The following is a 16,093-nucleotide window of genomic DNA, read 5'->3' as shown; positions in this document are numbered from 1 at the left end:
ACCCTGGTCCGGGAAGATCCCACGTGCCGCGGAGCAACTAAGCCCGTGCACCACAACTACTGAGCCTGCGCTCTAGAGCCCACGAGACACAACTACTGAGCCCACGCCACAACTACTGAAGCCCGCACGCCTAGAGCCCGTGCTCCGCAACAAGAGAAGCCACTGCAATGAGAAGCCTGCGCACAGCAACGAAGAGTAGTCCCTGCTCGCACAACTAGAGAAAGCCTGCGCGCAGCAACGAAGACCAAAGGTAGCCCAAAATAAATAAATAAAGTAAATAAATCTATTTATTAAAAAAAAAAAGTTGCTACTTTAAATGAACGAGGAGACACTCGAGGAGACTATGCATGCCGCTCTCTGGAAGAGGGGGGCTGGGGCTTCTGTTCACAAGTCAGAGAAGGCGAAGGCAGAGAAGAACCCCCTGCAGCTCTCACCCACCAGCACTTGAGTGAGAAAAGACCCGGATGAGCCCATGAGCAGACCAGGTGGTCAGGGACACCCTGGAGGAAAAGCTCCCTGGTTTCAGTTTCCTCATCTGTACAACAGGGGTCATGTTCACGCCAAGCATACAAGACGGCTGAGAGGACTAGATGACTCGCTCAGAACAAAAGCTGGCAGATAGTTAGAGAGGGCTGAGTTCTCTTCCATTTTCCCTTTAAAATGTTTAAATATTTTGATCAAGAAGCTAACTAATAAGGCCTAGGGTAAAAAGGCAGAAAGATCTTAACAGTCAAAATGCCTTGATATTGCATCTTTGGAGACATATGATAGGCAGCAAACTCTTAATAATAATAAACTATTATGAACAAAAACTACCACCACTAAGACCTTAACATGTGCCTAGAACTGCCCTCAATGTTTTACGTGTCCTAGCTTGCTGAAACCTTACAACAGCCCTCTGAGGTAAGCCTGTTAATGTGAATGCGTACAGATGAGCAACTGAGGCCAGAGAGCTCAGGAAGCTTGCTCAGGGTCACACAGCCAGGAGGTGGCAGAGCTGGGATTAGAACCCAGGCAGGCTGGCTCAGAGCTCAGGCTCTTCACCAGTGCACAGTGTTTCGGAAGACAAGTCTGGCAATGACACACAATACGAAATGTACAAGGAAAAAGGACCAGAGGTAAGAGTGGCAATTAGGAGGAACCGCAGTAAATAGCCAGAAATAAAACAACAGAAACAAATGATCCAAGGAAAAAGGGAAGAATTTTCAGCGTGGAGCAATTTATCTTCACTTAGAGGATGCTCACTCTGCAAAACAGAACTGATTAGAGAAGATCCTAAACTCTGACGCAGCTAAAAGAATTTGCAGACCTCGCAAATGATACTCAAAAATGTTAATGTTTTGAGAAAATGTTTCTTTGAAACTGATGTGTGTGGACCCTCCAGTCTCTAGGGAACGGTTTTAATACATACCTGTTCACCAAATCCCCAATTTAGTCCTTCTAGAATAACACAGGCCAATTTATTCTTCACTGTTGTCAGGTTATAATTCAATAACCAATCCCGAATCACAGCTATCTCAGAGGCAGAAGGTCGCCAAAGATACAAAGGTAGTTCTTTAAACAAGTATAAAGAAACCTTATTTAAAAGAAAATGATAATAATTAAAATCAAGACTTAAGGACAATCCTGTATTACTAAAATACTATATTATTAAAGGGCTTACAAAATTTTTCTCCAAAAGGAAGTGGGGTTTTGTTTTTTAGACAGTGAAATGAACAACCAAATCAAATGAATATTAAAACTCATGAACACCAAAAGCACATTTTGCAATCCTTTGTAAAGGTCAAGATTTTTTCATATGTAAACTGGTACACTTCCATTAAAAAAAATCACCATAGTAAGATCCAAATTTAAAGTCATGATAAATCAGTGGAAAGTCATTCATTTTACAAAAAGACTTAGCACTTTAAATAATTATTTCTTCTATGTCATTTAAAAAATTATTTCTATTAGCTTCAAAGCATTTCAGGAAGAAGATACAAGGAGTGGATAGGGGTAAAGATGAAACAAGATCAACCAAGAGTTGGTATTTGTTGAAACTGGATGATAGGTACATAGCAATTCATTACACTGTTCTCTACTTTTTATATATTTGAAAGATTATATAATAAAAGCTTTTTAAAATCCTGTACAGAAAGTCCACAGCACCACTTTTAAATAACATATCCATGTGCAAATTAAGATAAATCTGGGTTCACTTAATACAGTTTGGTTTAAGTAAGCCTAATCAGAAGAGCAGTTCATAAATAATGTCTAGAATAGTGCTGTCCAATGGAAATCTAATGCAAGCCACACATGTAATTTTTATTTTTCTAATAGCCATTTTTAAAAGTCAAAAGAAACAGGTAAAATTAATTTTAACAATATGTATCATTCAATCCAGTATGTCCAAAATAGTATTCCAACATGTAGTCATCACAAAAGATTACTCAGATATATTATTCTTTTGTTCATACTAAGTCTTGGAAACCCAGGGAGTATTTTACACTTACAGCACATCATAATTTGGATGAGCCACATTACAAGGGTCTATAGTCACATATGCCTGGTGGTTACTGTACTGGACAACTCAGCTCTAGAACATATAACCAAGCATTTTTCAGGTTCCTGCACTACTCCGAACTGGAGGCAAAACAAAATTTGAAAGAACGGGAAAAAAAATTTGAAAGACGAGTAGAACGAATGAATTTTAAAAAGACCCTTTCTTTCCTCTGCATGTGTAGTGCGTGTGTGCAGTTAGCTAAATTTTCATAAGGATTTGTTAATAAAGGTCTTGAATATGCTGAATAAAATGGTAAACTAACAATCTAACAAGTAGAAAAATACTTCTTTAGCCTGTAAGCATCTGACAAAAAGAACAAAATAATGGTACTAGAACAATGAGTATAGCAATAAGATCTGTCCAGAAAACCAACTATCACCAGCTACACAAAATAATGGTATAGCATATATCTACACATCAAGAATAAAAGTGAAGCTACCAAGAAAGTTCTCAGGGACATTAAAAAGGGAGCATTACAAAAACTCTTTGCCAGTAAATTCAACTAGTTAGATGAAATGGAAAAATCCCTTTAAAAACATAACTTAAATATATGTATATGTATAGCTGATTCACTTTGTTATAAAGCAGAAACTAACACACCACTGTAAAGCAATTATACTCCAATAAAGATGTTTTAAAAAAAACAAACATAACTTAACAAAACTGACTCAGAAAAAAATAAAAATCTGTATGTTTAAAATTTTGAATTTGTTATCAAAACACAAAGAAAACCCTAGGCCCAGATGATTTCACTGGTAAACTCTACCAAACATTCAAGGAAGAATTCTAGCAATCTTACAAAAATTCTTTCAAAAAACAGAAGAGGAGGAAGTGCTTCCCAACTCGTGTTACAAGGCCAACATGACCCTAAAACCAAAACCTAACAAAGATATAACAAGAAAATAAAATTACAGATCAATATCTGTCATGAATATATATGCAAAAATCCTCAACAAAAAATATTATCAAATTGAACCTAACAATACATAAAAAGAATAATATACCATGATCAAGTTGTTTTTATTTCAGGAAACAATGATGGTTCAACATGTGAAAACCAGTCAATGAAATTCACCACGTTAACAGAAAAAGGATAAAAATCATATGACCACCTCAATGGATGAAGAAAAAACAAGTAAATACCCATTCATGAAAAAAAAAAAATTCAGCAAAACTGGAAGTAGAAATTTCTCAGCCTACCAGAGAGTATAAATGAAAAGCCTACAGCTACCATTATACTAAATGGTGAACTTTGGAACACTTTCTACTATGATAAGGAACAAGACAAGGATGTCCACTTTTACTAACTCTATTCCATATTGTAATGAAAAGCCTAGTGCAAAAAAAGAAATGATTAAAAAGAAAGAATCCTAATAAGAATTCCCAACAAAACAGAATTTAAAGAGTGTATTTTAAAATATATTTATGCTTTCACTGAAAGTCAGAAAATCACTAATTCTACCTGAAGAGGATGTTAGGAAGATGCATGAATTTCACTAACAAAAGTAGAATGTCCTCTGAAGTGAACCCATGTTTCAAATTATAAAAAAGACCAATAGGAAAATATGTTATCCATTGGCAGGTTGTCATCAAAACTTATCTTGAGTTCTTTACTTTGAGATGTCCCCAAAGGCTTGGTCCTTATCAACAACTATTCCTAACCCAGAGCAATATCCATACATCTACATACAGCACAAAGGACTGTTCTTCTCCTGCTGGGTCTCTAGAAAAAGTTACCTTCAGACACACCCCAGGTGTGTCAATAAAAATTTAGGTCCACAGCCACAGCTCATTCCCAGGCTCTGGAGCTAGGAGCTGATTTCAGACTAGCCCAAGGTCACAGCAAAAATATTCAAAGCCATCATATTCATCTGAAGGCAAGGGGACTTGAATAAGTTCCTCCAAAAATGTCAGCAAGTTCACAGAACACAAAGGAACCATATATTTAAACAGAGAGTGGGGGCATCTTTTAAAAGATGTGCTCTAAAAAACATTATGGTTCTAATTTGTACACTTACTGTTAAGCATATTTCTGGGCACAATTTATTACTAAAAGTATTATGACCTAATTAAAAATGTAAGTGTGGCCAAACCCAGAAAAACACTTGTCAGATAAAGGTCATGAACTCAATCAAACTGAAAGAATCATATGACCCACTGTAGACTTCTCTGGAAATCAATCCATTAGATGATCACTAAAAAAGGAACAACCAAAAACTTGCTGTCTGCAAATGAAAACCCCTTCACCTCAATATAATTGTATCCCAGTGGGATACAATGTTTACTTAAATAGAAAAAGTACCATGTACTGCTGCTATGGAAAACAGTATGGTGCTTCCTCAAAAAATTAAAAATAGAATTAACATATGAACCAGCAATTCTACTTCTGAGTACATACCCAAAAGAATTTAAAGCAGAGTCTCAAAGAGACATTTGTACACTCATGTTCATTGCAGCATAATTCAAATAGCCAAAAGATAGAAGCAATCCAAGTTCCATCAGCAGATGAATGGATAAACAAAATGTGGTATATACATACAATAGAATATTATTCAGGCTTAAAAAGGGAAGAAATTCTGACACATGTTATAACATGCATGAACCTTGAGGTCATAATACTAAGTGAAATAAGCCATACAGAAAGGAACAAATACTGTATGATTCCACTTCTATGAGGTACCTAGAGTAGTCAAACTCAAAGAGACAGAAAGTAGAGTACTGGCTGCCAGGAGCTGGGAGGGAATGGGGAGTTAGTTTTTAATGGGTACAGAGTTTCAGTTTTACAAGATGAAAGAGTTCTGTGGATGGATGGTGGTGATGGTAGGTAACAAAACAATGTGAGTGTACTTAATGCCACTTAACTGAAAAATGGTTAATACCATGTGTTTCATGTTGTGTATAATTTACAATTAAATTTCGTTTAATGTAAAAAAAAATATATATATATACTTTGCCAAGTAGAGCATGATATATCATGTATTCTTCATTTAGAAAAAAATATGTCTCATAAACCAATCTGTCACTGAATCTGCTCACTCATGAATGTGATGAAGTATTAGCAGTTATCAGTCATCTACCCTACAGGGGTGATGCAGTGACTATAAGATGGAAAGGCCCTGTGCAAACGTAAGCCCAGAGAAAGACACTATAACTTTAAACATTCCTCCTGAAGTTATGACACATGACCACCTACCATTAGAAAAATTCACTCATTACAGCCTTATTATAGATGATGAAGAAAATCTTCAGTAAGTGTATGTTTGTAAAAATGATACACTCATACAATACTACTTGGCCATGGATGAACCTGGAAAACATTATGCTAAGTGAAAGAAGCCAGTCACAAATGACCACATATTTTGTAATTCCATTTATATAAAATGTCCAGAATAGGTAAATCTATAGAGACAAAGTAGACTGTGGTTGCTCAGGGCTGGAAGGGATGGAAGTCTGACAGCTAAATGGTATGTGGTTTCTTTCTGAGGTGATGAAAATGTTCTAAAAATAACTGTGGTGATAGTTACACATATGTGTGAATATACTAAAAACCACTGACTTGTACACTTTAAAGAGATGAATTGTATGGTATGTGAATTATATCACAATAAAGCTGTTTTTAAAAACTACACAAAGATTACTAAAGGGATTGTGACAAATGACAGAACTAAACGATATACATCCAGCTCAACTTAAATTAGTTCTAATTTTGTTTTTGATTGATTTAAAGCAAGCCTTCTTTCTAAATCAGAGCTGTTTCTTCCAAGAAAAAAACATAAGAATTATGAAGGCAAAACAAAACTATGAAATAAAAACTATGAATTAACTATAAGCGATAATTAAAGTAAAAACCTGTTACTGAAGGAGGTGCGAAGGTCACTTTGAGGAGATTAAGAGAAACAACCCACAGTTTTTTATAAGCAGCGGCCAACCCCAAGCAGGCACAGTGAACCTGAGACACAATAAATGTTTTCTTCACCCTGTTGTGCCCGTGTGACTCAGTCATCCCAACGACCTTACTATTTTTCCCACTGCTCCAATACTCCAGGGTTTAAATGAACAACAACAACAAAAAAAAAAAAAAAAACGGAAACAAAACAAACAAAATCAGTGTTCTTACCATTCCAACCTGGTCAATGGTGTCTTGAACTCTATCCAGAAGGACAGAAATTATCTCAGGGTGAACAGCTGTGATGGCCCCTAAAAGCTCTCGACCAACCTTCGAAAAAGTTTCTCTGGTGGACAGGGTGACATAAGATACCTAAAGTGGGAGGGGGGGAAGATGGCATTTTTAATACCAATTTATCAGTAAAAAACCTTTCCATACTTTATTTAGGAGGTTTTCAAGTAAAGTAGAAAGAATCTCAGATGAAGCCTTGGCTCACACCATGTACAAAAAGATGTCAAAACTTCAGAGAGCACAACTTCAGAGAGCAGAGTGTCTGGAAGGTGGGGGAAGAGGGCATGGAGGAGAAAAGCAACTGTTTAACAATGACTTTAAGTGCTGGATTCAGAAAGCACTCCCAGAGTCCTCAGAGCAATTAAGTAATCCCTCTATATTAAAACTTTTCTAAATTTAAGGAAACCAATAACATGATGAAAATCAGAATGCATTTCATGGAAGTATCCACTCTCTCCAAAAAAAAAAAAAATGAGATCCTCAATTACAAGAGCTTCTAAAATATCAATGTTTACCAACTCTTCTTAAACAATGGGTTCGAAACTACAGGTTACAATCCAATCATGCCAATGGCCAGCAGTTTTTGGTTTTTCTTAATACAATGGAAGAGAACAGAAAAATAAGAGAGTAGAATAAAACAGAACAGAAAAATATGAGAGTGCATCACAGTAAGATTAAGTATTGCTTCAATTTCACACATGTGTGTACACACACACACAGAGGATCAGAATGTAGTTTTTACCGTGAGAACTGGTCAAAACACTTGAAATATCACTCAAGAGCATAAATATTACTTTAGCAATGGATCTTGAGAATGCCATTCAACACATGTGAAAATATACATCCTCCTCTCAATTTTTACAGACAATGAAGATAGTTTGGAATTCCAGATCCATCTAGGCCTTAATCTCATGCATGGTTACAAAGTACAAGAATAGGAACAGCTTAATAGGATATTTGATCCTGGTAAAGAACTTTAGATTACCCAGTTCTGTCATTCTCAAACTGGAGTATTGAGGGGAATGATAATAAATCTTCAAATATAATTTTACTTAAATTTGGAGGAAATTCTTTTACGAAGATAAACAGATAAATGACAGCCTACAGTGAAAATGTGTATTTAAAAAATATATATATATAAAACTCCAAATAATGTTTTGGCAACCATGTGAGTTATGTCCCTCAACTCATGGGGTCCAAAGTTCACTCTCTTCCACCATTAGAGATGGCTCAGCGAAAAAGTGAAGAAAGCAAGGATCTCATCCCAGCCTATCATTTTACAGATGAAGAAACTGAAGCCCAGAGAGGTAAGGTGTCTTTTCTGATGTGAGATAGACAATGAGCAGCAGAGCTAAAACAAAGCCCGATCGTTTAACTCTAGGTTCAGTACTATTTCCACCATCTCATTTCAATTGGCTGGGAAGCCAGGTTTCCATGTTCCTCGCAGGGTCAGACGAGTGGAAGTAAGGGGGGCGGGTCTGGGGCAGAGGGAGAGAAAAGTATAGAAACTACAAATGTCAGGCAGTGCCTGACTGTCTGTTCCTTACCAAAACTCATACATCAAATGACAAGAGATAGCAGGGGGAAATGGAATGGGTATGATTCATAGTTTCAGTACTCCTTAGAGATGATCTCCTTCCACAAGGGCAGACAATACAAGATTGTCACATTTTTTTTAAAAGCAATCCCAAAAGAATCAATGGATGGACAATCCAAAAGAAAATGTTTTTAGCTGATTTCTAAAACTTAATATTCTAACCTCATATATCTCCAGAACAATAATTTTTATGAAGTCTTCATCCACATTGGTTCTTCTGGCCTGAGCCATCTGAGCAAAAGTAGTTAGAAGGCAAATCTCTTCCGAGCTATTCATGGAAGAAAGACACTTCTCAAAGTTCACAAAATGTTCTGGGTCTACAAAGTTCAAGAAAATTAAAGTGGGGAGAGAATAAACATATATCACTTTAATTACTCCTCCAGAGAGAAAGAACATATAAAATTAAAAGACATTAAGAAATATTTAAAGATACCAAACATCTTTGTTCCAGAATGGATTTCTATAGGCATCAGGAAGAAGGCTGGGCCAGATGACATTCCAACTCTAATATAATGTTGCCTCAGGAATATTTAACAAGCTTCTGTTTCCTCATCTGTCTCAAAAGTTTATTTAAGATCAGATGCCATGTGACTGGTGAAGTGCTTTGTCAACTGCAAAGCACTGTTACTATCACTAGACAAGACATCCTCAACCGCACACTTGAAGCTACTTGGTAACTGTCAGCCAAATGAATGACAACCCTATTAATGGAAAACTGCTAAGACTAGCAAACTACTCAGTACCAACATGGCATTCCACACAAAAAATATTTGCTTATAAATGGAAATTCAGGGCAAGATATTAGCTATAATCATGACTGAAATACTGATGAATATGATTAACAATATCTATGTTTTGCCTATCCCTCAGAGAATGCTCTGTAAGCAATATTACATTTTGTCACTAGAGGGCAGTCTTGATTATCAGCTTTGCCATATGTGACAGAAAACTAAATGCTGCAAAGGCAAAGTTGTGTAGAGGGAAGAAAATAGTCTGTTTAAAAAATATATTCCCAATGGAACTTTTCACAGAAAGAAGGCAACAAGCCAACAATTCCTTTGATATGTTTACACATTTGAGAAATCAAAGGTAGTTCATCAAATTTCCAGTATTTTCAAAATAACTCCATGGGGCATTTACCAACCCAATTTTCATTTCCTATCCCCAAATTGGGTTTATAATAGAATTTACTATCCAGAGCATTTGAAGAATAATGGAAATTGGAATCATCATTCTAGTAAGTCAAACGACAAAGCAGTCTTAAATTTCAAAATGATTACACATGAGTACAGAGTAAAACATTCTCTCTCAGTCCTTCTAAAAGCAAAAAGAATAAAGCCAGGAAGAGAAAAGGCACACAAGGTAGGAAAGGTGGATGCTGCGTATTTGGGCTGTACCTTGGAGGCGCTTCTTACACTCGGCAGGCAGGAGGGCAGTACACAGCTTTTCCAGATTCCCGCTCCCCACCTGGTGCATGAGGTAGAAGAGCTTCCAGAGCATCTGAACAGACAGTGTCCCGAAGGGCATTTCCGACATAAACAGCCAAATGCCAAGTCTGCATGTTTTCAGAAAAGCAGGAATAATTTTATGTATCAGTCAACTTCACCATACTGAGAAAGTAGACAAAAAAATTCTTAAATTCTTAAATCACACTACAGCAATTTTTCTACCATGCTTCAGTCATAAACACCTAGAGAATGGATAACAATAACAGCAAATACACATAAAGCACTTAGTCTGTGCCAGGCACTGTTCTATCACCACATCAGCTATTTATCAGCTCATTCCATCCTCACTATAACCAAGGCAAGCACTATTATTGACATTATCCCCAATTTACACGTGAGGCTACTAGAACACACAGAGGGTAATAAGAGGCAGAATTGGGTGCTGAACCAAAGATCCTTTTAAGATCCGTACTGGATGTATGTATGTGCCTGAGCATGCGCACAGGTACATGTGTACACACAGAGACACGTGCAGTTGGGGGCTGGGGGGAGAAGGGGAATCAAAAGCCCTCCGTGACTCCTCACTCATCACCAAATGAAGTTCAAACTCCTTCAAGCTCCAAGTTCAAAGGCTTCCACAAAATAGCTCAGACCCATATTCCCAACCACAGCCCTCTCTGCATTCATATAGACCACTCCTGGACAAGCCTGGAGAGAACTCCCCAACTCCAAGCTGCCATCCCTCCATTTGTGAACCCTCCTGTGATGTCCTCCTCAGCACTATTATGAAATTCTAACCATACTTGACTATGGCATTACCCTTTTATCAGTGTTTCTCACACCATAGTGGGCAGAAAAATCCCCTGAGACTTTGTGGAAAATGCAGAATCCTAAGGCCCCCCTAAGAGATTCTGAGTTTGCAGGTCATAGCTGGGGCCCAAGAATCTGCACTTTTTTACAGTCACCCCAGATGACTCAGACTCAAGTGGTCCTTAAACCACACAGTGAGAAACATAAATGTGTAATTTATGTACACATACTAGTGTACAGCAATTTGAGAGCAGAAACCAAGTTTTTGCATAAACCAGTGTGTAACCCTGAATCTTTTTTTTTCATTATCCAGGACCTAAACCAGTATCTCAAAAACAATCAGTACTCAATAAATGCTTAATAATATTTTGTTATATGAATTTTATCTCAATAAAAAAATCTAAAAAAGAAAAACAGGGAGGTACTCAAAACTGTTGCTGTACTTTGGGCAAAACTATAATTTAACCAATTATAAATAATGTTTATTAGGAAAAAAATAAATTAAATAGTGCATGCTTAACCCATGTCTGCGGCCCACCAGGCCACTAGTGGTCCGAACCACCACTGACCTCGACTCTGAAAAGCAACAGCTAGATAACTGAGCCAGAGTTAAAGAAACTTCTCTAAGTTCAAGTGGGTCAGGCTTCTCTCTTATTAAATAATTATCCCAACGCCTCACATGGGACTTGATGTTCTTGTATAAAGGATCCCAAAATAATGAGGCCTTAAAAGTAATGTCATAAGACAGTAAATATTTCCAGCTACAAAACTTCCTATATGGCAGACATGAAGTAAGTCTGGCTTAGGTCTTTGTTGTCTATCTTTTGGGTTGGGTTTGTTTTGTTTTAGGTTGGGGGAACAGCTACTGTCAGAAATTTCCACTGGAGTGCCAAATAAATTTAAATTTCATGGCTTTAAATACCTGGTTCTCATATGATATATTTCTAAAATAAACTATACTCAAGAACAATAGCTCTCAGCATTTTCAAATTTAAAACAATTATCTGTGTGAATTACATATATAATATTACAGGAGGGGCTCACAACTCAGCGTATAGGACCTAGTAAGGAACCAGAGAATTTCCTCTAGAAAAGCTTTGCCTCTCAGCTAAACAAACACAAGATCGGGTGACAGGCGATCAGAGATGGAAGACTTTTCCGGAGCACCAGGCCAGCTTCAGTGAGCAGGTGCTACTGCGTTGAACCCCTGGCAGAGTTCTGCACAGGATTTGGTACACCTTGTGAGACCACCAAATTATGGACAAGAATAATCTAAAGATAAATTTCTAAGCCCAAGTTCTCTTTATCTTAGACCTACACCTTCTGAGTGCCTAAGAGTAGTTTTAAGACTTAGAGTCCTGACCTTTCTCTAAATCAGCAGTTTTTCTGTTCCTCACCTGAAACTACACAAAAACAACCACCACCTACATTTGAGAAATCCTTTATGGTTTAAAAAGTCTTTCCATATATGATTGCATTTCATCCTTCTACCCATGAGGTCGATGGGTAGGATCACCATCATCATCTCCAATTTATAGATGAACAAAGTGAGACCACAAATATTAAGTGACTTGCCCAAAGTAACAGTCTTGGCAGACCATTACTCGAACCCACTACACAACACACATAAATAAGGGGCTGATTCTTCCAATCCAAGAACATGGTATATTTTTCCATCTGTTTAGGTCATCTTTGATTTCTTTCATCAGCGTTTTATAGTTTTCTGAGTACAAGTCTTTCATGTGAAAATGACTATACTACGCAAAGCAATCTACAGATTCAATGCAATCTCTATCAAACTACCAATGGCATTCTTCACAGGATTAAAACTAAAAATTTTACAATTTGTATGGAAACACAAAAGACCCCAAATAGCCAAAGCAATCTTGAGAAAGAAAAACAGAGCTGGAGGACTTCAAACTATACCACAAAGCTACCGTAATCAAGACAATATGGTACTGGCACAAAAACAGAAATATAGATCAATGGTACAGGATAGAAAGCCCAGAGATAAACCCACGCACATATGGTCACCTAATTTACAACAAAGGAGGCAAGAACATACAATGGAGAAAAGACAGCCTCTTCAATAAGTGGTGCTGGGAAAACTGGACAGCTACATGTAAAAGAATGAAATTAGAATACTACCTAACACCATACACAAAAATAAACTCCAAATGGATGAAAGACCTAAATGTAAGACCAGACACTATGAAACTCTTAGAGGAAAACACAGGAAAAACACTCTTTGACATAAACCACAGCAACATCCTTTTTGACCCACCTCCTAGAGTAACGGAAATAAAAACAAAAATAAACAAATTGGACTTAATGAAAGTTAAAAGCTTTTGCACAGCAAAGGAAACCATAAACAAGAGGAAAAGACAACCCTCAGAATGGGAGAAAATATCTGCAAATGAAACAACAAAGGGTTAATCTCCAAAATATACCAACAGCTCATGGAGCTCAATATCAAAAAACAAACAATCCGGGCTTCCCTGGTGGCGCAGTGGTTGAGAATCTGCCTGCCAATGCAGGGGACACGGGTTCGAGCCCTGGTCTGGGAAGATCCCACATGCCGTGGAGCAACTAGGCCCGTGAGCCACAACTACTGAGCCTGCGCGTCTGGAGCCTACGCTCCGCAACGAGAGGCCGTGATAGTGAGAGGCCTGCATACCGCGATGAAGAGTGGCCCCCGCTTGCCGCAACTAGAGAAAGCCCTCACACAGAAACAAAGACCCAACACAGCCAAAAATAAATTAATTAATTAATTAATTTAAAAAACAAACAAACAATCCAGTTAAAAAGTGGGCGGAAGACCTAAATAGACATTTCACCAAGGAAGATATACAGATGGCCAAGAGGCACATGAAAACATGCTCAACATCACTAATTATTAGAGAAATGCAAATCAAAACTACAATGAAAAACTACTACCTCACGCCAGTCAAAATGGCCAGTATCAAAAAATCTAGAAACAATAAATGCTGGAAAGGGTGTGGTGAAAAGGGAACCCTCCTGCACTGTGGGTGGGAATGTAAATCGATACAGCCACTATGGAGAACAGTATGGAGGTTCCTTAAAAAACTAAAAATAGAACTACCATATGACCCAGCAATCCCACTATTGGGCATATACCCTGAGAAAACCATAATTCAAAACGAGACATGTACCACAATGTTCATTGCAGCTCTATTTACAATAGCCAGGACATGGAATCAACCTAAGTGTCCATCGACAGATGAATGGATAAAGAAGATGTGGCACATATATACAATGGAATATTACTCAGCCATAAAAAGAAATGAAATTGAGTTATCTGTAGTGAGGTGGGTGGACCTAGAGTCTGTCATACAGAGTGCAGTAAGTCAGAAAGAGAAAAACAAATACCATATGCTAACGCATATATATGGAATCTAAAAAAAAAAAAAAAAATGGTACTGATGAACCTAGTTGCAGGGCAGGAATAAAGAGGTGGACATAGAGAATGGACTTGAGGACATGGGGTGGGAGGGCGAAGCTGGGGCGAAGTGAGAGTAGTATCGACATATATACACTATCGAATGTAAAACAGTTGGCTGGTGGGAAGCAGCCGCATAGCACAGGGAGATCGGCTGGGTGCTTTGCGATGACCTAGAGGGGTGGGATAGGGAGGATGGGAGGGAGGCTCACGAGGGAGGGGACATGGGGACAGATGTATGCATATGGCTGATTCACTTTGGTGTACAACAGGAACTAACACAGTATTGTGAAGCAATCATACTCCAATAAAGATCTATTAAAGATGCAAAAAAGATAAATAAAAATAAGGGGCTGAGACTATGAGGCCCATGGCAAGAGTGTCAACAGCTCAGAAGGCAGCAGAAGTAGGGGGTGGGGGGTGGGCAGCAGTTCAAGAGTGGAGCCGGGTGGGGCGGGAGGCCACTCATCTCCTCTCGGAGGGCACAGTGCTGCAGCAGAACCTGCTCCCACACTTGGCCAGGAGCTCAGGGAAGATAGTGCAGGGTGAGCTGCCATGCCCCCACCTCTGCTTCAAATGAATCCTAGGCTGTAAGCAGCAGCAAAGACGGCATGGTCAGAACACAGCCAAGACAGGGGACCCGGACCCAAGATAGTCCTAGACCTTGAAACCCACAGAGTGAGACAACTGGCACAATGTACTGAGTGCCTACTCTGCCTCACTGGGGGCACTAGAGTTGGGCGTGAAATACAATTCATCCCCTGGTCAAAGTTACCTCAAAAGTTCAGGAGAAACTGAAAGAAACCTGAAAGAGAGATCATTTCAGGCAATACTACACAAAAGGAAACTAAAGCCCAAGAATTAAGCCAAGATAAGAAATAGATGAAATACATTGACACTATTGTAAGAGTTCTATTTCAGTCAATGACTTTCACTCCAATCTTTCTTACTAGCCAGGGAGCTATTTCTCAACAATTATCATCATACTTCTTACCTTTTGGCTTTCAGCACATGTAGTACAGCTCTCAAAAAGAGCTCATCAAACTCAACCTGTAGTTTCTCCACAGAGTAGGGCTGCAGGGCCAATCCCAAGCCTTGGTTGTGGCTCACATACTGGGCCCAGTGGTCACTCACATAACCAAGGATCATCCTGAGGAAAGACAACGCAGCACTTGGCATGAAGGCACTCAACACCAGCATCTTTACATTACATTTGCAGCATTACTTTATTCAACACGTATTTATTGAGCACTCACTATCTTCTAGGCTCTAAAGGGGACGCAATGGAGGGAAAAAACCCTACCCTCATGGAGCTTACATTTAGTGGAGGGCAAACAGACAATAAACCAAATAAAGTAAAATATGCAGTCTGTCACATGGTTATAAATGACTCTGAGAAAAATCAGTAGGAGAGGGAAATGAAGTTTCCCTGGAGTGTGGCGGAGGAGGGGCCTCACTGAAGAGGGACACGTGAGTAAAGACTGGACGCAGTCTCAGGACTACCTAAGGGAAGGACATCCAGGTAGAAGAAGCAACCAGTGCGAAGCCTCCGAGGGGTGGTCGGTATGTTGGAGGAACAGCAAGGCAGCCAACGTGCTAAGGCAAAGTAAGTGAGGGAGAGAATGGCTGAAGAGGAAATCGAAAAAGTGACAGGAAACCAGACCATGAAGGGTCCTGTAGGCCACTGTGAACACTCTGGCTTTTACTCGGAATGAGACTGGGAGCAGCAGGGTCTGAGCAGAGGAGTGATATGAGCTGAGTCGTGATTTACAAGAAACACTGGTGGCTGTTCTGAGAATAAGCTGGGGGTGGGGTGCGCAAGGGAGCAAGGGCAAAAGCCGGAAAACAAGTCAGGTGGCTGTTGTGATAATCGGTGAGAAATAGCTAAAGATGAACTATGGTGGTAGCAGTGAACATGGTGAGAAGAGGCTGGATTCTAGAAATAGCATGTTTCATTGATTCAAAGGATGCACACCTTTCACGCTTTAATCTCTACAACTGGAATGTCATTAAAATTGATGACATGTCGTCATTTGGCAGCATTTTTTCTTTCTTAGTG

At 38.7% G+C, this 16,093-nt stretch overlaps 1 protein-coding gene across 4 annotated transcripts in view; it reads right to left on the bottom strand.

The window, feature by feature from the left end:
• EPG5 (ectopic P-granules 5 autophagy tethering factor) overlaps positions 1–16,093 on the bottom strand; it is a 128,802-nt gene that overhangs the window by 86,438 nt on the left and 26,271 nt on the right. For all 4 annotated transcript variants that reach the window (XM_082416690.1, XM_082416689.1, XM_082416692.1 and 1 more), the window contains exons 10-14: positions 15,029–15,184; positions 9,714–9,871; positions 8,479–8,633; positions 6,660–6,800; positions 1,412–1,576 (exon numbers count right to left, since the gene is read on the bottom strand). In XM_082416690.1, the coding sequence (XP_082272816.1) occupies positions 1,412–1,576; positions 6,660–6,800; positions 8,479–8,633; positions 9,714–9,871; positions 15,029–15,184 (775 nt within the window). The remainder of the gene's footprint in view (positions 1–1,411; positions 1,577–6,659; positions 6,801–8,478; positions 8,634–9,713; positions 9,872–15,028; positions 15,185–16,093) is intronic.

The sequence above is a fragment of the Balaenoptera physalus genome (genome assembly GCF_965194825.1).
Source record: "Balaenoptera physalus genome assembly, chromosome: 12".
Classification (NCBI taxonomy): Eukaryota; Metazoa; Chordata; class Mammalia; order Artiodactyla; family Balaenopteridae; genus Balaenoptera; species Balaenoptera physalus.
The sequence above is the reverse complement of the archived record's forward strand: the minus strand, read 5'-3'. Positions and strand labels throughout refer to the sequence as shown.